The 23871-nt window shown below is 38.0% G+C and overlaps 2 protein-coding genes and 1 long non-coding RNA gene across 11 annotated transcripts in view; 1 reads left to right on the forward strand and 2 right to left on the reverse strand.

Annotated features, from left to right (window-relative positions):
- The window catches only part of smarcd3b (SWI/SNF related, matrix associated, actin dependent regulator of chromatin, subfamily d, member 3b), a 47247-nt gene extending 28236 nt beyond the window's left edge, over positions 1-19011 (reverse strand). Inside the window, exon 1 of one of the 4 annotated variants that reach the window (XM_024280084.2) lies at positions 18645-19011. In XM_024280084.2, coding sequence (XP_024135852.1) covers positions 18645-18656 — 12 coding nt within the window. In that variant the 5' untranslated portion in view covers positions 18657-19011. Of the gene's footprint in view, positions 1-5668; positions 6026-18644 lie in introns of those variants that run through there. The other 3 variants (XM_024280083.2, XM_024280086.2, XM_024280085.2) reach the window with 3 other exon arrangements.
- LOC112151271 overlaps positions 1-23871 on the forward strand; it is a 43482-nt gene that overhangs the window by 15762 nt on the left and 3849 nt on the right. The gene's annotated exons all lie outside the window — the stretch shown is intronic.
- nfx1 (nuclear transcription factor, X-box binding 1) overlaps positions 20953-23871 on the reverse strand; it is a 13009-nt gene continuing 10090 nt past the window's right edge. For all 6 annotated transcript variants that reach the window (XM_024280076.2, XM_024280077.2, XM_024280080.2 and 3 more), the window contains exons 18-24: positions 23177-23250; positions 22997-23098; positions 22756-22893; positions 22620-22686; positions 21365-21510; positions 21188-21292; positions 20953-21118 (exon numbers count right to left, since the gene is read on the reverse strand). In XM_024280076.2, coding sequence (XP_024135844.1) covers positions 21043-21118; positions 21188-21292; positions 21365-21510; positions 22620-22686; positions 22756-22893; positions 22997-23098; positions 23177-23250 — 708 coding nt within the window. In that variant the 3' untranslated portion in view covers positions 20953-21042. The remainder of the gene's footprint in view (positions 21119-21187; positions 21293-21364; positions 21511-22619; positions 22687-22755; positions 22894-22996; positions 23099-23176; positions 23251-23871) is intronic.

A 23871-nucleotide genomic window follows, 5' to 3' on the forward strand; every position in this document is an offset into this window, starting at 1 on the left:
AATCCACACACAATGAGCAGCGCTTTAGAATCTGACCTTCTGAACCGACTCCAACACGCTGCCCGGAGCGCTGCCAGGCAGCCGGGCAGCAATCGAATCTGCCATGTGGACGGATATCTGAGAAGTGTGCTGGCATCTCTGGGCAGGCTGCAGGGATTGGACGAGGCCAAACTTAACCCACACAGTCCTAAACACGCGGCAGCAAAGTGTATGTTTGCACAGAGTCCCACAAAGGCTTCAAAAGGATCTCCTCAGACATCAGAGTCAGGCTCTTCTGTGACCAACTATGATGCTCCTGAATGCAGCACAAGAAATGCCTCATTTACATTTTACAAACAGGTCTTACATTTAGAAAACACTGGAGAAGCAGCTCAATACACACACACACACACATATATATATATATATATATATATATACGCTTGGTGATGTGGGGTCTGTAAGCTAGCAGGAGACCGTTTGAACAGATGGATGACGGGAAGTGGGGGTGGTGTTGCCCACAACTTAGTGTTGAATATCTGCAGAAACTATGTCCTTGAAAACTTTTTTTTTTTTTTTTAATTTTGGCTAAAAATGGCTTAATGATATGTAAAATGGATTGTTTTAAATAGATCAAAGGATGATCAGAGTCCAAGTCATTTCACTGAACTACAAACTGCCAATCCTGTATTTGTATTGAATAAGTAAAGTGGATTTTAAGAACTGATGCGTCTACAAGTCAAAATTAGCTTTAAAATACTTGAATTAGTGGCTCACAGCAGACAAAACATTATTTATAGGGACCTAACTTTGACGCTTCATTCAGTTTGTTTTCCTAAAGCTCCAGTTCACATTCACAGTACTTAATAAAGGAAAACATCTTAGAAAAATTGGTCAAAAATGCATTAATTTAGTTTTTTAACAAAACAATCAATTATCTTCTACAATAAATGTGAATATATTTGAACTTAAATACGACTAAAGGGGTCTTTAAAATTACATTTAGTTACATCTGAAAAATAAAACGAACAAAACTTTAACAACTGACAACAAGTTAGAAGGATTTTTTTAAGCTCTGACAGGCTTTGTCTTCCAGACTGAAGCCTGTTAAAAACAATGTGCAGTTCTCTAAGTTACCACTAGGGGATTGATACATAGGCAGAAGCTCTCATTTGCTCTAATGTTACAGTTTTATTACAAAAATGAACAATTGTTGAGTTTTTTGGGGGGTGTTTTAGGGGTTGAATCATTATTTTATTCTGTTTTAGACAAAGTTTTCTAAAAAAAAATAACCAAAAAAAAAAAAAAACAATTTTCGTCTTTTAATTGTTGGTTTCGACAACAATCTATTCAGGGTTTTCAGACAATTGTCGCCCTACTTTTGTTTTTTTCAATTTTATAATGAATTTGATGACATCATATCCTGCTAACAGGGATGAAATTCCAAAAATGTAAAGAAAAAGATCCTTTTATGGCTAAGACCCACTCTGATCATCTTATGATCTAATCTAGTAGGGCTGTAGGGAAGACTCGATTTGCCGATATATCGCAATATTTCATTAGGTGAGAAAAGCACCAAGAATTTGTGGGTGAAAGAAACTTAAACATTTTAATCATTAAATAAAATCAATTTTACAATTTTATTACAATGTAAGACGTATTTATATTCAAGTAAAGTTTTTTTCCCTAAGTCATACTCTTTAAAAAAATTATTCTGGTACAGTTGTGAGATATATCGCGATATGTATCATATCGACTCTTGCCAATACACACTTCTATAGTTTAAAAGCATTCCCAGTGGTCTTTTTATTATGGTTATGCTGTTTTAGCAAAAATCTAAAAAAGCTGATCGTTTTTTAAGACATAGTTTCTGCAGAGCAGCAGGAGTTCACTTCTGAGTTGTGGGCGGGACTGCTGACATCAACCGTTCCTTTCCCTTCTCCTGAAAGCTTGAAGCTACAAGAACACCAAAAACACAATTTTTATCGGAGTGGATCTTTAATAGATAAATAAAAATACAGAAAAATCTCGACTTTGCACCCCCTGCTGGCCATTCTAAGGAGTGCAGGTTAAAAGTGTCAGATCCTCGATCAAAAGGATACAATAATTAGACGTTTTCTTTACTTTAAGTTAGAAGATTGCCCTTTTTTTTTTTACATTTGCAATCAAGTTTAATAAAAACAAAGACGTTAGCCAGCAGGATGAATATTTGTTTGTAAAAAAGTAATTTCGTGACTCTTGAATCTCAGAGGATTATCCAATAAACGCTTCAAACTATTTAATAAAAAGACAAACAGCAGCTGAATTTCTTTCCAAATAGGGAAAAATCCTCCTGAAACCACCACAGGCGTCAAACGTCGGTGAAGGATAGGAGAGGTTCTCTCAGAAGGTTTCAGATACAGCGTGTCATTTCATGTTTTGGCTGCTCCGGGTTTCCCACGCAGAGCGCTGGAAGGATTTTCCCTTCACCGCGGCCATCGCTGACCTCCACACACACACACTCATGCAATCTCTAGACAGCAGGGGGGGGGGGGGGGGGTAAGGCAGATAATGAGGAGAAGACTTCAGCCTCCCCATCAACCCTCCAAAAGGAGCTCGGCCAAACGCTGCTGGGAGGGCTGGAACGCCACGACCTTCAGGAGCTGTGCCGGCGGCGCCCCACACACACTATTAGCCCATGAAAGGAACGACGTGGTCACCGAATCATCCCCATACCCCGTGGTGTAAATATTTCTCTAACCGGCTCTACACACCGACTATTATGACAAGACTTTTCCATCTCCAGCTCTGAAGACAGAAAAGAAGCAGAGGGAAATATTTGGCTTGGAGCAGCCAGAGTCTCATCAAGGTTAATTGGTCTGTTGAGAGGACGCTCGTCTGGATCATCCATCACCTGCTCCATTGTTTCCCAGAGAGGGGCTCAAACCCGCGTCCTGACCGCTCCTGTCAGAGCCGCAATGCCTCAATCCAAAGGCGTCGAAGCGCCGGTTCCACAAACTTACAGGAAGCTGGAGCAGCTCCAGAAGACAACTTTATTGTTCCACAACAACGAAACAAAAAGAGAAGTTTTCAAATGTGATCCACATTTATAGGAATTATTGTCACAAAAAGCTCAAATTCTACATTTATAGAGAATTATTTGTTATTTTACAATTAATTTAGCTCCAATAATTGCTTCTCTAATAAGTGTGGGAACTTTAAACTTTAAAAATTAACAAAAATAATACATTTTTTTTCTTTATTAGGCACCTTTCTAGACTGTCAAGGTCGTTTTACACCAAAAAAAAATATGAAATATAATTTTAAAAAATTACCACATTAAAAAAACATTTTTAAAAGAAAAGGTGATGTATTCTGGGGTTGTATTTATGTGAGTTTAACTGTAAAAATATTACATTTAGTTAATAAAAGAACTGATTTATACTTATTTATAAAACTAGCACCGGGTATCAACAATAATTTCCAGAAATTATTCAATTCAATTCACAAAAGCCTGAATCCATTTGATATTTTTTTGCTTGTCAAAATTCAATTTAATTCCATTTTGAGTTTACACATTTAGACACATTTGTTTAGAAATACATTAATAATCTACTATATAGTTTGAATATATTCATATTAAACTAATACTAGTGAAAAAATAACATTGTTAAAATTAGCACACAGTGTTACATGGTTTCTCTTCAGTTTGGCCACTAGGTGGCGATCACACTGTAGCATTACACCTTATTCCAGAAGAAGAAGAATGTATGAACAAAAGAAAAACATTTTTTAGACCTACTTTAAAAAGATTTACTTATAGAGTTCATAAATATGTTCATTTAGTCAGAAATATATGTTTAGGTGGATGGAACGTTAGCATTAGCCGTCCTATGGGAAATTCCATTAAACGTTAGCATCAAGCTAGCAGACTTTAGCTTTACATGCTAGATCGAGCTATATTTTTATGAATTGATTATTGATCTATCAAGCTAACATCGGTTTTATCAACTCAGCCATATAAAAAACATAAAATTTTAGTAAAATATCCAATAAAATTAATGTTTTTTTAACATGCTCTTGTGACTTTTCTCTAAAGATGGAGGACAAATGTTACGAAAATGAAGCGTTAAATTGCATTTGTGAGTATGTTCTTAATTCCAATCGTTGTGAATCAGGAGCAGACAAACAATTTAGTTAGAAAAAGCTTATAGATGTTGTAGACGACTAGATCCATGTGCGTTTTTTCGGCTGGATACTTCCGATTTTGCTCGCCACTTGTTTTTTTGCACTGGTAATGTTAGTTTTGAGGGCTGTAAGCTTGTAAACAGATGGATGATGGGAAGTAGAGGCAGGCTTCCTCCATGTAAATAACTCCCATCACTCTGGAGAAGTTATTTCTTAAAAAAAAAGACAAGTTTGGATAAAAATTGTATAATCTTAAATAAAAAAGAGGGAAAGCTTTGAAAATAGGTCAGAAGAAGATCTAATATTAATTGATGTTGATCAATATTTATAAAAATTATATTTTTCTTGGTATCAATTACTTTTTCTTTTTTTAAAATGAATGAAATGAAAGGAAAAGTAAAAGTTCTGAGATTAATCTTTTAATATAAGTCATAATAATTGCAAGTTACTGCAATTATAAGTAAAAAGTACAAAGGAAATCCATGAAAATTTAAATAATTTGACAAAAGTAAAGACAATTTTTTTCTATAAGCTGCTAAAACTGTCATTTTTTTGTCTAATATATTTAGTTGTTTCTAATATAAATATTTAATTCCCTTTTTAGTTGGAAACTTTTGAAGATTTCACCTTGAGACAGTTTGAAAGAATAAAAAAGCAAAAAAATTAAAGCTAATTTTCACGTTTTTTTAATGGAAATACTGAAACAAATTTCAAATTCTATTGTTTGATAAAAAATATTTGTAGTTGTTTGATTCATTTATCTAAATTAAAACAACTGATTTTCTAATGTGGACAAAAAAACTTTAATTTTTTTAGTTCATTATGAGTAAAAGTTGTAAAAATGTTTCAATTCATGCTTTATTTTCTTAAATAAATGTAGATATTTTAGTCTTTTCTTGAAATAATCCAAAGGTGATGGATGTGGAACATGTGGATATCTGCCCCCCTCCCCTGCAGCTCCGCACCAAAACAAACCGGTCCATGTGCTGCCCTGCCGTCCCGTCCCGCCCGTCCCACCGAAGCGCTTCACCGTGAGCAGCACTTGACATTGCTCATCCTCACATGAATGAGCCGATTGTTCTGCATGATCTCCAGGAGCGGCTCCGTCTACAATACTACATCCGCTCGTCTCGTGACCTTACAGGTTCAAATCCTTCCACCAACCAGCAGCTGGAAGCAGAACACCCCCCTCCATCACCTCCTCCTCCTCCTCCTCCTCCTCCTCCACCCGAGTGGCGTTCTGATTTCTCCCCTCTCAGCCAGGCGTGCTCAGCAGCCCCCGTTAGCCGGAGCTGGCTGCCTTTCTGCAGCTTCTCCTCCTGCTCAGCATCCGTCCCTCCATCCATGCTGCTCCACTTCCCAGACCATCTCCTGACAGGCGGAGCTGGAAATAACCTTCACATGGCCGGCTTTATCTCACACAGACCGCCGCTGCGCGCACACACACACACACACACACATGCACACACATGCATGCCAGAGCCCAGCTCGCCTCGCAGGAATGACGGACAGCGCCACTCACCACTCCATGGACCAGGAACTCAAACAGTTTGCTCTTGGTGGCTTTCCTGGCTCCCCCCGCCGTCTCCTCCGTAGCCATTTGCTCCTCGCTCCCCTCCGTTCACCCCGCTGCGTCTCCCCTCTCCTTCTTTTGTCTTTCCCTCTCCCTTCAGCCAGCCTCCTGTTCCCCTCCCCTGCTCCACTTTCCTTCTCTTTGTGCTCTCCTCTTCAGCACTGCCTGTCCCTGACTCCTTCTCTCCTCCCTCCCTCTCCCCCTGAACGTGGAGCGGATCTGCCTCCCTTCGACGCCGAGCCGCCTTTCAGGAGCCCCGGCACGTCGCTCGCCAGCTCGGAGGTGGAGTGTATTGAGGGAGGGGGGCACGCGAGGGGTCTGGCAGGGGGGTTTCAGCCAGCCCACGCTGCCGCACCCCCACACAGCTGTTGCATTCCATTGGTAGATAAGGGTATGCTGTGGAACGGGGGCTGGGGAGGGACGGGCGGCCGCTCCTGCTGGAGCCGGGGCTCATTCTCAAAAAAGGACATTGGGCTCTTAAAGGAGGAGGAAGCTCCCGTCCACAGCACCTCCACTTCCTGTTCGGTCCTTCATCATTTCCTCCCCTCGCCTCAGCAGCCTTTACCTTTCACCCACTTATCAGGCCAGGGGCCACAGCAAGGTACCCCCCCCCCAATCTGAAGCATCATCCTCTGAGGAGGACCCCCCTCAGACCCCCGCCGTCACACCAGAGCGGTAAAATATTCATGAGGTTATTTGAATGACAAAGGAGGTGAAGTGTCTCTGAGGGCCAATAACAAAATAATTATTAATAAAATAATAAATTATTTAAAACATTTTATTTTAATGACATTTACTAGAAAGTTCAGGATCAACTTCACCTCTAAAATGAGTCATCTTATTCTTTTGATAGACTTTAATTTGACTGCTGGCGACCTCTGCTGGTGAGATGAGAGAACTGCAGCTGAGCTCCAACCTTGACTGTAAAATCTGTTTCTGTTGCCTCATTATTCACATTTTCATGCTTCATTTTTTTTTCCAAAATCTCTGGTAATATATTGACCATAAAACAACAACAACAAAAAATTGTCTTTGACAATTCCTACATCAGCTAAAAAGACCCATAAATTGCAATTTTCTGCAAGGTCAAAGCTTCAAAGCCGCCGTGATTTTCAGTGCAGATCTGCAGAAAGTGTCCGTCTGCTGCGTCTCCAGCGACACCAGTGGCAACAAAGAGACCCAGCAGTGCAAGAAGTACCCCCTACTAGACCCCCACCATCCACCTCAGCGAGGCAAATCAGTCTCACAAATGGTAATATCCCTGAGAAGCAGACAGGGGGTTGGAGGGAGATTATATAGAGGAGCTGCAGTATTCATTATTGACCAACAGGGGGCGCAAAGAAGCAAGGGGGGGCATGCTTATCTCTAAAATAAAGGAAAAGAAAATCATCAATCACAAAAAAATTTAAATGCAACTTTAAAAGAAATAAAAAAAAATATGTTTTAAATGATAACTATTCTATATTTGGCCACACGAGGGCGGCAGAGAGCTCATCCCATGAACCACAAAAAACTTTAAATTATTATTTTTTTGCTAAATTATTATGTCAAATTGAATTTAAATCATGCCAAAAGAATGTTTATTTCAGTGCCAGTTGATGCAGAACTGCATTTTTTTTTACTTTAGGAGTTCAATTTATTAATTGAAAAATCAATTAAACTCTTATTTTGAAGGCAGCACAAGCAGATAAACTGTTTTCTATCGTTAATGAGCCAAGTTTATGCAACTTTGACAGTTATATGAACTAATCAAATACTTTTAACCCACATAGCTGCATATCCGGGGTTACCATTGTAATACATTTCCGCCTTTAATAGTCTGAACGGGTTAAAACAAGAACAAAATATATATTTTTTGTTTTAAATTGAGTTAAATAAATTTGTTTTTTAAAATGAGAGAAGTTAAGATCAAAAATTAAACATTTATATTGTTTTTTTGGTGTTGACTAACAGAAAACATGCACAAAATTAAGAATTTAGATTACAAATGACCTGTATTCAGTTACAGTTTGAATCGATTCCAATGCACACATTTTTGTTTTTATGTTAGCTTAGATTCTAAGGGTATTATGAAAGTCTTTAAAAACCTCATTCTGTTTGGAAATGTTCTTATCAAACAGCCGAGTTATTAAAAAGCTGGTACTCCTCTAAAATAAAAAGCATATAAAGCCTAAAGGAAGACAACGAGACAAAAACATTCAGCTCGACTAAAAAAAGACGAGGAAAATCAATCGTCCTCTACAAGTGGATGCATCAGAAATGGGCGGAGCTTAAGGCCCGCCCAGAATATTTTCTATGTCACAAATACGGTCTTTTTAAAATGCAATTTGTTCCTAAATCACAACAATTTGACTAAATAAATACAGAAATGTATTTATATTTGTCCATCATCAGAAAAAAGCCACAAAAACATGTAAAAAACACATTTTTTATCGGCTTTAAACAAAGAAAAAAAGATTCTTGTGTTAACTTTCTGTTACATTCACGATGTAAATGACCTGGGTCTTAAATCAGCTTTAAAAAACAATCATCTTTCATCCATTTTTTTATCATCTCTTGGTTATTTTATTTTTTCTGAGGGTCTCTGGGCCTTAAAATAATAATAATTATGCATGTAGATTTCAATAAAAACTAAAAAAACAACATCAAGAGAATCGTGTAAATAAAACAAAAGTTATTGTATCAAACTGATGGGTTAGAACACATTGTGGAATTAATTTATTGATTTAACTCTAGTAACTTCTATCATGTTTTGGATTATATTTTTAGAAATCACTCACATCTTCCAAAAGTATAAGAAAGTTGAATCAGAGAAAAGTCAGTTTGTTTATTTAGCTTTTTTGCAACAAATGAGAATCCCCTGAAGCTCTCATGATTGAGAGAGAAGGTGGCTGAAATCCACTAATGATTTTTATTATTGCTTTATAAAGTTATCTTATATAACCGGGTCAAAACCGACCCGAACACCAGAAAAGACAACGTTTTAATCGGAGAATTTTAGAATAAAAAATAGTATTTGGTTGAAATCAAGGTTCCTGACGAAGTCAAAAAACCTTGTTTGAATAAATTAATTTTAAGTTTTAACAAATTAAAAACTTTTAATTTTGTCAGTGCTGACCCAAACACTTAACTAAGCTTAAACATGGACGAGGATAAGAGTCAACTTCTCCACCATGGATTCTTAATTTTCCGATTCTCTGCAAGGAACCAACAAAATAACATGATAGTTTTTTTCCCATATAAAAACATTTCTGTGCAGAGCTGCAGGATGTTAGGATTAAACAAATCCCTCTGAAGTCGTCAGGCTGTTTGTATCGTCATGGTAACCAGAACTGAATTTGATGCAGAGTTTCTCCCAACGACGGGAATAAAAGCAGTAAAAATGTGGAGATTTCATCCTTTCAAAAGCAAATGCACCAAAATTTTCCACTTCAGGAATTAAAAATGAACCGACGTTTGATCATTTTACTCTGGAAAGAGGCAGCAGGGGGAATAAAACCGTATCAATAACCAGCAGTTTCCAGCAGGAGGGAAGAATCGATAAAACTAAATATCGCGGTATTTCAGTAGGTGATACTTTTATTCAAAGAATTGACCGTTTTCTTCCCCTTATTTTTGAAGTTCAGGCTCCTGAACTGTTTTTCTCTATCTTGGAAATGAACAGCACTTTATTTCCTTGTACAACCTTATTGGTTGTTATTTTTCCTTATACTGAAAAATATTTTGTTGTGGAAATCAGACAATGTTAGGAACAAATATTTCTTAATTTGCCAAAAGAAAAGCAGCATGAATTTGAGATACAGTTGCAATGCTTAACGTTATAATCCTTAAATAAAATAATTATTATTTTATTACAATGAAAAACATATTATTATTCAGGTAGAGTTTTTTCTAAGTCATACTCTTTCAAAAGATTTGTTAAAAATTGTTCTGGGACAGTCATGGGATATCGTGATGCGTATCGTATCGTGAAACATGTATCGCGATATGTATCGTATTGCCATTACACACACCTAGAATTTGAAAGCGTTCCCAGTGGTCTTTTAATTATGGTTACGCCGTTTTTAGCCAAAAATAAAATAAACCTGACGTTTTTTAGGAGCCACAAGAACAACAAATCTTTAATAAATAAATAAATAAATACACAGAAAATCTCGATTTTTTTTTTCCACCCCTGCTCTTCATTTTTCAGCAAACTCAATCACACAGGGGCCAAAATCCAAAACACACCTTAAGTCGCGGGCTGAACAAGATGAACATTTATTGAACACTCTAAAACTACATTTTAAAAAAATTAAAAATGTAACTTTTTGACATAATTATGAACTAGATCTATCGCATTACCTGCTATAATGCTAATGTGAATGCTGTAAGCTGAATTTGGCCGCTGAAGATGCTGAAATTGATAGCTGAAAATGTTGAATCTTATAGCGAACTAAAATATTAGCTAAATGTCAAATTAGCCTAAAAAACATAGAAAAAAAACTTAGCTTAAAAAACTGAAAAAAGCCTAAATTAGCTAAAACAGCTAGCATGTTGCTGAAATATTAGCTAAACTCCAAAATAGCTGAAAAAATCTTGGTAAATGCCAAAAGGCATAAACGGGGTGGGGGTAGTCAAGGCCCCTTGACTACCCCCACCCCTTGACTTTGACACGTGTGATCAAGAGAATGCAGGTTTGAACGCATCAGAACCTCGACCAAAAGAATCCACAAATTAGATGTTTTCTTTACTTTTTCACCTGGTTTTAGGTGCTGATGTTTGGATATTTTTACGACATTTATCGCGATAACGTATCATATTGTCAATACACACCCCTAGTTTCCAGTAGCAACGCATTCGCATGAACCCGCCCTCATCGGGTGGGGTACATGAGGGGGGAATATGGACGAAAACGGGGGCAGGAAAAAAGGGCTGCCGGGGCCCCGTCACTTCAACAAATCTGGGCTGGTTAGAGGCCAGACTTCTCAACTCAATAGCCATCAAAGAGGGTCGACAAAGCACTTTCGCCGAGGAGATTAGGAGGAGCCGAGGTGCGTTTGGGCGGCCAGTGAAGAGGAACCGGCAGAGAAAGGAGAAAAATCCCACTGCGGCGGAGAAGAAAAGAGCATCTGCTGAGACTCGCCGATTAAAGTTTGAGAAAATGGATGTTTTTGTTGAGGAGGTATTTTGGGCATCAAACCCGGGAGGGAGTCCGGTGTCGACCTTGGATTTCAGGGATTGTTTGGGACAAAGCACCTTTTATCCAGAAGCCTTTGCAGCTCCTGTAAAGAGGAGCAGATGGAGAGACGATGCTGCGGAGAGAGAAAAAAAGAAAGTTTCTCGTCTGCCTGCGGCTCTACCTGCCCCAGGCATTTCCTGTTTGCTGTAGCCATGGCAACGGGATAATCTGCTCTGCACTCCGGCAGCCAATCGCGTGAGAGCAACCCCGACTTTAACGGGTTGCAAAGTGGAACAGCAGCTGGTGACCTGAGTCAGGATCGATGCTGCAGCTGAAGGAAAAAAAAGGCGAGCCGCAGAGGCTGGAGAGGTCTTCTCGCTTCCGTCTGAGTCAGCCCCGAGCTTTCAGCACCGCTCTGCCAGAGCCGGACGAGAGGCCGAGCCGACAGAACCAGGCCAGCGTTGGTGCAGGCAGGAGCCCAGCATGAACAAGTCACGGCTCAGTGGGTTGCTCTGTCTGCTTTTAAAAACGATTTTTGGGATTTAGAAGAAAAAGAGTCATCAGGAAACCATGACAACGTCAGATCAGAGCAAACTAACAAAACTGTTCCTCCTATAAGACATTATTTATCACAGGAATCCATGATCGGCTAAAACAAACAAAAGGAACCAAACAAGCTGATAAGGTTTAACAGAAAACACCAGGATCAATTCCTTCTAACAAAATGAAAGAAGGAAAATAAACCAATAAATTTGATATTTTTGATTTCTTGTCTCGTCCTGTAAGGACCAGACTGTTTCCACAATTCTTCTTCCTTTCTGCGTAATAGAGCAACACATTTTACCACCTCCACAAATTTAAAAACTCACAAGAAAAAATGAACCAGGCCAAAATCGGCTTGACAAAAATAGTTTTAAAATACACTAACAGAACCTAAACACAATTATCTGGGATATCCAAAGGAGGTTTTATGATTATTATGGGAGCCATTTTGCGGCAAAGTGCGTTTTTTTTCCAATTTTTACATTTTCCCTCAATATCTGAAATATTTCCTTCGATATCAGAAATATCTGAAATTTTTCTCAATATTGGAAATATCTGATATTTTCCCTAAATATCTGAAATATCAGACATTTTCCCTCAACATTGGAAATATTGAACATTTTTCCTAAAGAGTGGAAAATTCTGAAAATTTCCCTCAATATCGGAAATATTTGAATTTTTTTCCTAATATCGGAAATATCCAACAGTTTCTGTCAATATTGGAAATATTGGACATTGTCCCTAAATATCGGAAATATTGGACATATCGGATATTATCCCTCAATATTGGAAATTATCCCTCAATGTTAGAAATATTTAACATTTTCCTCAATATCTGACATTTTCTCTTAATATTGGAAATATCAGACATTATCCCTCAATGTCGGAAACGATCCCTCAATATTGGGAGTTTCGGACGTTTTCCCCCAATATTGTAAATATTTAACATTTTCCTCAATATCTGAAATTTTCTCTCAATATCGGAAATATCGGACATATCGAAAATTATCCCTCAATTTTGGAAATATTGGACATATCGGATATTATCCCTCAATATTGGAAATTATCCCTCAATGTTAGAAATATTTAACATTTTCCTCAATATCTGAAATTTTCTTTTAATATTGGAAATATCAGACATAATCCCTCAATGTTGGAAATATCTGACATTTTCCCTCAACATTAGAAATATCGGACAATTTGCAAAAATATTCAAACGCAATGCATTGTGGTCTATATTCCCAAATCTAGTGAACATGGACACACACTGGTTTTTTGAGGAGAATTCTGGAGGATTTTCGTATTTTTGATTCGGACAGCACTACAAAATGTCAAATAGAGAGAAGTGAAGGAACTTGGAGACAACCTTAAGTCTACAAACCACAACCAAAGTTTTGTTGACCTTTGACCCCGCCATCTTAAATTTTCCCAAAAACTCCTCCTAGGATTTCAATCTATCGCCTCCTAACTCCTCGAGCATCATTGGGATAAAGTGTTGGTTTTAAAGTTTGTATGTTTTGAATAACGTTAGCATGTAAAGCTAGCAAAAGTAGCATTCCCCGGTTACTCGTACATTTTTTACCAGAATATTGTGAAAACTGAACACATGAATCGCTGACTCAAGCTGAATGAAACGATAGGACATACGATATGAACATATATGGAATGTGACCGTGGTTAACAAAAAATCTCTGTTGCCAAGGAAATCCAAAAATTTACTTTTGCTGATTCTTTTAAAAATTACATAGACGTGTTCATCACCCCCAGGCAACCAAATAATTAAATGGTTGCTATGGAGATTAAACCAAAGGGACTTTGGACACCGCTGTTCTAAGCTAACGTGGGCGGGGCAAAAGGGGGCAGCGAGAGTGGGGGAGGGTAGCACTTGCAAACCATACAACAGCAGTCATAAGTTTACTTTTCTTCTTTTTTTTACTGTATTTTATTATTAAATAACCATAATGTGTTGAGCTTGAAAGAAAACTAGCTACAAACTGATATATTGTTTTTTTTTAAATTAAATTGTACAACGAAAAATCAATAATTAATTAAATAATATTACTTATTTATTTTGGAAATTCGAATGAGTTCAATAAACTGATATGGACAACTTTATTTATGATCACTCCAACTATATCAGTTTAAAATATATCGTTTTTTATTCAAAAAAGAAAAAAATTTAGCTTAGAATAGAATAAAAAAATAATAGATTTTCTTTTATTCCGATTTTGCAAACTTACTTAAAAAATAAGCTTAAATTCTGTCATTTCTTTGATTTAAACGTTTTATTTTGTATTTAAAATAAAACCAGATTAATGCTCGTCTGTGTGAGAAGAACATATCAATTGATGAGCTCTGAGCGTTATTGATCAGCTTCCATCAGCTGGAAACAGGAAACTGGAACAATAAAATACTAATAAATCACATAAAAACATTTTATATTATGAAGTTTTGAAGGTTTAAACTGGTAAAATGTATAATCTGAGGTGTGAGGAGAGCTTCAGGAAAAATAGTACCCAGATTTTGTCATAAAAGTGGAAAAAAAAATCTGATTTTAAACCATAAACCTTTCCATACATAATGCATTTTAAAAACATTTTTTCAATAATTCCTGTGAATATAAAACAGTTTGATAACCATGAAGCAATAAATTCAATTAATCATGAGCTGATTGTTTCGGTTGCAATAAAAAATAACATAAAATCAGAGCGAGTCTGTTTGTTTCTGTTGCAACAAACGGCCTTTGAGTCGACGCATTCCTCTCCAGGCGGGAAAGGAAGCGCTCTATTGTGCGTTTACCCCTGAAATAACCGCAAACACAAAGCCAGGGTGACCGACTGTTTCGGAAACAAAGCTTTTCTGCTCAGAAAGCGGCTGCACAAACTCTGCAGATAAAGACCGAACCTTTTCCTAAAAGGAGGTTAAGCGCTCGGCAGACTGGAGAAGGACTTGATCCCCTGATCCTCCGTCAGACCTTCTAGTCGTGATGCCACGCTGCATACTAATGGGATTGTTCCTCTGTCTTCACTCTGAGCCAGGCTGCACCATCAGAGCAAAAGCTCAAACTTGAAGAGATTAAAGAACCTGCAGGATGGCGTTTTCTGGAAACAGAGCGGTTATGCAACATCCTGAAACATGGGCGTTATTTCATATAGGGCATCAGAACGGAGAGCTTCTCTTTGGAGTCGGCGAGCAGCTGAGTCACAAAGTCCTGCATAACTCTGAAGTGCTGTGTATCACTGCAGAGGATGCAGACGCAGGCCTGCATGCATCCGTCTGAAGGCTCAAAGCTGCAGCATTTTACGCAGATGATAAAATAACGTTTATTTATGAGGAAATGAGAGACTGGTGCTAAACACTCCAATGAAAACACAGTTTTGTTGCATTTTTCTGATGATGGAAGATATAAATCATGTGTCAAATCTGGCCCTCCAGATCATTTTATTGATGTTATCTTGGACTTATTTCTAACTTATATAATTTTGAAAAAATAAGTTTTTATGGAGAGTAAAATATTGAAAGAAGATTTAAGTTGATTTATTCTGGAACAATACTCCTGCATTTTTATTATTTGTAATTTTATTAAAAAGTTACAGTTTTAAAGTTTTAAAGTTTGCATTTTGCTAGCTTGTTGGACTATTTTGGCATTTACTAAGATTTTTTTAGGCTTTTTTTAATTTTAGCTAATATTTCAGCTACATGCTAGCTGTTTTGGCTAGCATGTAGCATGTTTTTTTCCAGTTTTTTAGGCTATGTTGAAGTTTAGATATTTTTTTCAGCTACGTACTAGCTATTTTGGCTTATTTAGGATTTTTCTTTTGTTTTTTTAGGCTGTTTTGGAGTCAGCTACATGCTAGCTGTTTTGGCTCTTTCTGCTAATTTAGGCATTGTAAAACTTTTTAAGGTGTTTTGGAGATAAGCTAATATTTACACGCTAGCTGTTTTGGCTAATTTAGGCTTTTTTCATTTCTTAAGCGATGTTGAAGTTTAACTATTTGTTTCAGCTACACACTAGTTGTTTTGGCTAATTTAGGTTTTTTTTCAGTTGTTTCGGCTAAGTTGACGTTTAGCTATTTTTTTCAGCTACATACTAGCTTTTTTGGCTAATTTAAGCTTTTTTCATTTTTTAGGCCATTTTGAAGTTAAGCAAAAAATGTCAGCTACATGCTAGCTGTTTTGGCTAACCAAAGTTTTTTTTTTTTTTTTTAGTTTTATTTGGTGTTTAGCTAATATTTTAGCTGGGTAACTGGTTTAGCGTTTTCAGCCATTTGCTTCAGTGATTTCAGCTGTTAACTTCAGCATTTTTTAACTATCAATTTCAGCATCTTCAGCTATTCTCACTAGCATCGTTAGCTTCCAAATTCAGCTAACAGCTTTCACACTATTACAGATAATGCTATATATCTAGTTCATAATTATGATAAAAAGTTATGGTTTTAAAGTTTCCAAATTTTAGTTTTAGAGTGTTCAATAAATGTAGACCTTGTTCGGCCTGTTTTGGATTTTGGCCCCTGTGCGAGTGATTTTGACACCCCTGACATATATTGAGAAAATTCAGCTTAATCATTTTAACACCGGAGCTCTAGTGTTTATGTTCTTTGATTTTCTGTAACTTTTCAACCGTTAACCGGTTGAAAAGTTACAGAATGATAAAGATTTTGTGTTTAAGCGTCACCGGGAACGCCTAATGTTTTAAAAGAGCTCGTAAACGCCTGCCGCTCAGCAGAAACTATGTCTTCAACCACTGAGAACAGTTTTAGAATAGATAAAAAGATGATCGCTATGAATAGTTTCACAGAAATACCTTTAAATCTATTTTTTATATGTCTTCACACCAAAAAATTGTATGAATTCCGAGTTAAATTCAGTGTAAAAAAGCGGACATAGCACCTATTGTTGATGCAAGGATCACATGTTCATCATGTCTCGTTTAAAGGAGAAAACGACCAGAAACAATGAAGAAAATCACAAATAATCACAATTAATCATCCGTATAAATGTTCTAGAAATCTGCAGCAATAACTGAAGCAAAAGCCTCATTTTCTTCCTCAACCAGCAGCAGAGCATCCCAGCACAACCTGGAGACCAAAAGATTTCAATTTTGTCATCAATCCAGAAAATTAGAACCGTTTGAAGCTGCTTTTAGTAAAATATCAAAAACTTAAAAAAAATGTATTTCCTTTTTTAACCACAAACATTAAGTCTTAATTTCATGTAGATGACTATAAATATTCATACTTAATCTGGATTTGACACTTTCTTAAAGTCCCACTTCAACTATATTTTTTTCAGTAAGATACTTCCCAGTGGTCTTTTAATTATGACATTTTTAGCCAAAATCAAAAAAACCTTTAAGGACACATTTTCTGCTGAGCAACAGTAGTCCATTAGAAATTTCAGCCGTGGGCGGGGCTATCGTTGCAGAAGTTAGCCTCGGCTGATTTCCCATCAAATATTCGTTTTTACACTCTAACGCTAGCTTATAGCACCTCACAAGCAAAAGCTAAGGTAACAAAATGGCGAGCTGTATCGGAGCTATCTAGACGTGGAAAATAAAGGATCTGTTTGTCTGGAAGTGGATGCAGTGGAATTATAGTGAAGACTTTGGCCCCGCCCACTGCATCACAAACCCAAGCTTTTTCAAACCAAAGGTTTTTTCTCTGCCTCTGATCCAACGCTTTTTAATAAAGGCATACTCAGAAATTTAGTTTTACACTTAATCTTCTGTATATGTCATCAGTTATGAGAAAAATGCTACGAGAACATGTTAAAAACACAATTTTCCTTGGAGTGGGTCGTTATAACGTTTGGGTTATTTCTTCAAGCCAATTCTTGGGTTATTTCTGATGGGATATATTTTTGGATTTTTGGAGCAATACTAATTGTGTTTGTTTTGTTTTTTTTTTGTCTTGTTTTTGATTTATTTTACATTTTTTGCTTCAATTGTTTAAAAAAAACCTTTTCCAGTCCATTTTTTGGGGTTCATTTTAACCCCATTTTAGTTTTTTTTAACCTGAGTTTTTGTTTGTTTTGTGTGTCGTGAGTTACAATAATAGGAGTAAAAAGTTAGTCCAATTTGAACCTCAGAATTGAGTTAAAAACAAACAAACTTTGGCTATTTTTAAATATAGTTTTAGTGAACATGCATTTTTTTAGATTATACTTTTTGTTTCATTTTGGGTGGATAATGTCTGGGAGCCAGTTAATTATCTAACCAGTATGGTTAGTATTTTATTTTTACCCTGGGTAAATTATGGAGTCAAATAATAATAATATTTAATTATTTTAGCCTCTACAAGCCAAAATAAACCACAAATAGTCAAATTACCTTTAAATGCCTAAAAGGTATTAGCACTAAATGTGTTAAAAATAACATTTCTTTTCTTCATGTGTTTTGTCTGAATAAATAAATAAATATATTGTCTTATTGCATCATTCTAAACTATTTTACTTATAAATGGTTTGTACATATTATTATTTTTAGCTTTATTTTAATCAAAAATGTCGATTTTAGTCAGATGGTTTAAAGTAAATTAGCAGAGATTAAATCTGACACAAATCTTTTCAATAATCCTCTGCAGAATCCTTTAGATTCAAACTTCTTCTGAACTCCAAACTGCATTTTTCCTTCTTTTTTTCCTGGGATTTAGCAGAAGCAGATGTGGTTTCAGATGAAACCCCCAAATTCCACACCTACTGCTGAGCGCGGCGCAGATTATTTGCGCTGAAACTGAAACTTTTCCTGCAGGATCTCCAAACACTTGTGGGGCCCTGCGCGCGCGCGCGCGCGAGCTCCCAGCTTTCCCCTCATTGTTTGGTGCGCTCGTGCAGGGAGGGGGTGAGGGATGGAGGGAGAGGGAGGGGGTGAAATAAAGGTACAGTCCGCACTCTCGGCAGGGATCCACCGCGCATCCCTTCAAGTGTCTGCTTCCCACACCAGTCAAGGTTAACAAGCCGCGCGGGTGTCTGCGGCGGCGGAACCGGGAGGGGGGACAGGCTGGAGCCCCCCCACATGTTCAACTCCCTCATCCTCTTACATTAAATGTCTTTCAATCCACCAAAAAGGGGGCACAATCCCTGCAGTTTTCACCCCCCAGACGCGTAATAATTAAAGGAAAAACTCCGGCGCGCGCGGATCCGGCTGGCAGCGCGCGCCGGAGAACATCCACGACAGCAGATGTGGAATAAAACCCGCGAGCTAACGCATCAGAGCATCCCTACCTTCCTCTCCATCACTCTGCGCTTTTTTGAGGCGACTCAACAACAGCAACTGTGGACGTCTGCGTCTGTGGCGTGGTCCTGCGCGGCGCGGAGCCTCCACGGAACTTCCCTTCACACGGCGGCGGCGGCGGGTCCCGATCACTCCCCCATCACCGGGCAGCTAAGACACTTATTAGCGCCGGCCTGTGGGACGCCGAGCCGGGGATGGAGCCGGAGCCGGGATTGGTGAAGCCTCGTTGGGAAGGGAGCTGGAGCGCAGGCGCGGTCTCTGCTGGAGGCTCGCAGTAATGAAAAATCACCCGCGCAAGGGAGCGTCGTCAAATTACCCCCACCGACCAGTGCGGAGATTTCCATCTGTTTGGTATTAACATAAAAAAATCACAGAGGAAAACTGATTTCAGGCTGCTCATTTTGGGGGAAAAAAATTCAGAGAAAAAAATTCAATAAAGCCACAAAACAAAAGTAGAAGCAGCAGTTTAGTGAAAAACATATTTTTCTACTGAACCCTTAATAGAAATTGTTGATAATTGCGATTATAATGCATGATTTAACCCCTTTAAAAATCTACAAATTCCCTAAATAATTATCTAATTAAAAATTATTTGTCATTAAAAAAGCAGGACTGTCCGAACTCTCTTATTTTGAAGGGCATGACTAAACAAACCTTCAAAATAAATGCTACAATGTTTTGTCCATCAGTTTTACTATAAATATGAAATCTTTTCTGTTAATGCACTAGATTATAGGGCTTTTAAAGTAAATATTTAACATCTAAATTATAATATAGTGTTTTTGGTTGCTATAATAGGAGCATTATACCTTTTTAAGGTGACCTGGTGTGTAAAAATTGTAATTTCTACCTTTTTATATAAAAAAAAAAAATCTGCAAATAAAATTATTTTTCACACTCTCACACATCTGGCTGTTTATGATTATTTTTCAATTATCAACCAGGAAATATAGCTTGTTTCTGCATTTCTTTCTTTACCTTATTAGGTGATGTTCCATTATGCAAATGTAGAAGCTCCTGTTAATTAATATATATTGATTTTTGCAACTCTCCTGACCAGCCTTTGCAATCTTCATTTAATCAAATAAATAAAATTTACATCAATGTTAAAATTTTCAAAATTGTTCAGAGGAGACAAATCTTAAAGACACAAAAATTATAAAACTAAACAAATGTTGGAAATTTCTTTAAAAAGTAGTTTTGTTTGTGAAATAAATAAATGCTTAAATTAAAAAATAAATTTAAGCATTTACATTAGATACTTAATTCCCAACAAATGTAGAATCTGCTGCAGAAAAAGATCAAATGCTTTTATTCTGGCAGGATCTGTCCTCATATCCTGTTTTGTTCTTGGACTTAAGTTGAGTTTAAAACAAACAAAAAAAAGTTTATTCTTTAAAAAAATCAATTAAAATGCAAGATTATGCTTTTTTACCATCATTTTTAAGTGACTAAATTCTGTTAATTATGTTTCACTTTTATTGACCTAAGCAGACATTTTAAGAAAGCTTTTATTTTGAAATTATAGAGTAGTTTGTTTTTCCTTCAATAGAATTAAAAATTAAACAGTATAACAGTATTGTGACAGTAATGCCCATAAAATCAAACGTTTATACATTTTTTGTCATAAAACAATGAAAAATATGATTTATTTTGAAACTATTTCATCATACTGAAGACAGAGCTTGAATCTCTGCAGAAACTATTTCTTTAAAGAAAAATAATAAAAAAAATTCAGATAAAATATTGAATCTTTTTTTTTAACATGAATTGTGAAAATGTTATAGATTATCGATACAGCTTTTTTAGAACTTATTTTCTACCGAAAGAACCCAATAAAGTGGAAGAACCTCTTCATGGTAAACGTGGAGCACCTTCTCTGTGGACGTTCTCATCGTCCTGCTGCTGGTTTCTCTGCATGTCAGCAGAACACGACCCGGTTATCTACACTTCAAACCTCACAGGAGTTTGAACGAGGAAAAACCCGCCGGCCGACTGAGTCTGCATCAGGTCGGCCTGATCTGAAAATACTTTCCTCTTCTGCAGCGTTAGAGTTTTTGCAGAAAGCGCCACCACATCTGGGTCAACGTGGAGTTTCCAACAATGCTTTCTTTCTGCGCTGCAGCCCACTCCCGCCCACCACCTCCTCCTCTAGCAAAGCTTTACTACAGGAGCTTTGGCTCCCCACCAACAAAAAGACTTCCAGCGCCTGAAGAAAAAAAAAAAACATGCTTAGCAGGCTGTTCAACAACCTGAAGCCCCGACTGCTTCAAAGTTACGACTCTTCAAACGTGAAGCTCTGAAATGAAGAATCCACTTTATTAGTGATCAATTTGAATGAAAAATGAAGCAGACATGGAGGCAGTTCTTTATTCAGTTTGAATATTTTCAGTCCTGGACGTCGAAGTAGTCGATCACTGGCTCCTCTTTGAGCGCCGTGGACCAGCTGCTTCCACTCGCCGCTCTGCAGGAACCACGAGAAGACGTTAACCCTCAGAATGACACTAGAGCGGCTCCACTGACAAACACCCACCTGCTGCTCTGCTGCTTGATATGAGCGATGGGAGGCGGGGCCCTCACCGCCGTCTCCCGCTCTATCACCGCCGTCAGGCTGGAGTTGGGACAGGCCGACTTCCCTCTGTGAACGAGGAAGACGCATCCTCAAAATCATGGCTGTCGTTTGAGTGGAAGTTCTTTTTTCGACTCGTACTTGTGCGCCGTGATGACCACGTTGCGTTTGGGCTCGCTGTCGTAGCTCACGCTCTCCACGCCGTAGACCTCGGCGAGCTCGTGGACGATTTTCCGGTGCTCCCGGTTCATCGGGGGGAAGCAGTGGCTCCTCTTGGGCTGCTTCCCCTGCAGATATCCATCGTGATTCAACTTTGAGCTTCATAAACAGGATTTTACCCTCAAAATTCCCTGAACAGTCAGATTTGGAGGTCAAGTTTCCTGGTTTGAGATCCTTAAATCTGGAGTAATTCTGATTCCTAATGTACATTAAACTTATTTATTCTAAAGAAGGTCAACATTTACAAAAAACATGCAGAAATCCCTGCAGAGGAGGTGCAGATGAAGCTATTTGTACAGTAGAATAGTTTAAATAAAGTTGTAATCAGCCAAAGTGACAGAGAGGATGAACTGGATCCATCTGATGATAAAACAACAAATCAAAACTTAAATTAATTAAATTATTTTATTTAAAGTCCATAGAATCTGTACGGGGAACAAATCTGGAGACAGATCGGTCCGACCTTTCTTTTTTTTTTTTTTTAAGCTTCCAGTTTAACTTTTGAGGGTAAAGTTTATCTTAATCCTCTGTAAAACGTCTGCAGCAACTTTAGGATTTATTTTTCCACGAGATTTTATGTAGGAACCATTAAAATGTGATCTAGATTTCCCATTAATCCATAGCTGTCAAAGTAGAAGCTAAAAAAATATTTGGAGTAAAGCCTCCTGATTTTTATGTTAAATGCAGTTTTCTTTTATTTTGAAGTTCTTCTGTTTCTTCTTTCTAGCTTAAATAAATTTTCCTTTTTTTGTCAATTTTTCTAGCTTGGGGGTTTTAATTTTAATTTAATTTAAGAAAAATGCTGGATTTGTTTTCCACACTTGACTGATAATAAGTCGGATGTGGTGAAGAGAATCCAGCGTTTTTTTCAAAATAAAACTTCCTTCAGAATCTGATTATGAATGAAACAGAAAAAACATAGGGTATGTTTTTCGGTACGGGTCTGAAGTCCAGGTGTCGCTTAAGGGATGTTTAGGCCTCTAAAGGAGCAGCAACGAGTGCTGCTGTACTCCTCTCCCACATCCCAACCATAGTTGGAACCAATTCAAGCAAAGGAAAAATGTTTAGATTCTTCTTTATGTAAAGTTTTTGGACCAAATCTGAGTAAACTTGGAAAGTACAGAACCTCAATATAAAGGTTTTTTATTCTAAAGCAAAATTTAGAAAATAATCTAACCTTATTAGCAAGCTCGACGATATTCCTGATCTCCTCCTCAACTTCTGTGACAAACTTTAGGTCTTTCCTGCAGGAAAGACGGAGATTTCAGTAAAAAAATGTAAACTTATCCATAAAATGATGAGGAATTTCCAACCTGGCATCTTCCTTGAGGCTGTCGCTGTACACGGAGGTGGAGCGGGTGTTAAAGGGGTCGGAAGTCGAGTCTATCTGTAGGGCTTCTGCCAAACGCCGGTTTCTCTCCAAAGTGGCGCACTCTTCGTCACATTCCAGCCTGGAAAGAATTCGTGAAAATGCTAAAATAGAAGCCTTAAGAAACAACAAATTTGTCAATAAAGTTTAAATATTGAGAAGCGTCCTTCCTCCTGCGGCTCTACCTCGTCTGCTTCAGCTCCTTCTTGGTGAGGAGGGGGCCCATGTCCATGGAGTCACCCAGCTGCATGTCGGACAGTTTACTCGCCATGGCGATGGCTGCGTACCTGTGGCGCCGAAACAGGAGCTCTTCACTGACACGCGTTTGTAAAAACTAAAAAAATTAAAACGGAGCTGCGACTGACCTCTGATAGGAAGTTGCTGCATCGGCACACGCCACCATTTCCTTTCTGCGACCGCAGTCGCACTGTAGCGCCACCTGCAAACGACATGAGCGCCGCTTCATAAAACAAAGGTTTTTGTTCCTAAAATTTAAGTCTCAGGGGTCGTGATTCAAATCTTGTGGGTGGTAACTCAAATTTCATGGGTCACGACTCAAATCTTGAGGGTGGTAACTAAAAATCTCATGGGTGGAAACTCAAATTCGTGTGCTGCGTTCCAAATTCTGTAGGTCGCGACTCGAGTCTCAAGGGACCCAAATAAAGTCTCGTGGGCCGTGAATAAAGTCTCCGGTGTCGCAATTCAAGTCTCGTGGGTCGTGAATCAAATCTCGTGGGTCGTGACTCAAATCTCGTGGGTCGTGACTCAAGTCTTGTGGGTCGTGAATCAAATCTCGTGGGTCGTGACTCAAGTCTCGTGGGTCGTGAATCAAATCTTGTGGGTCGTGAATCAAATCTTGTGGGTCGTGACTCAAATCTCGTGGGTCGTGACTCAAATCTCGTGGGTCGTGAATCATATCTCATGGGTCGTGACTCAAATCTCGTGGGTCGTGACTCAAATCTCGTGGGTCGTGACTCAAGTCTCGTGGGTCGTGAATCATATCTCATGGGTCGTGAATCAAATCTCGTGGGTTGCAACCCACGAGACTTGGGTCAGGTGA

The sequence above is a fragment of the Oryzias melastigma genome, linkage group LG20 (genome assembly GCF_002922805.2).
Source record: "Oryzias melastigma strain HK-1 linkage group LG20, ASM292280v2, whole genome shotgun sequence".
Classification (NCBI taxonomy): Eukaryota; Metazoa; Chordata; class Actinopteri; order Beloniformes; family Adrianichthyidae; genus Oryzias; species Oryzias melastigma.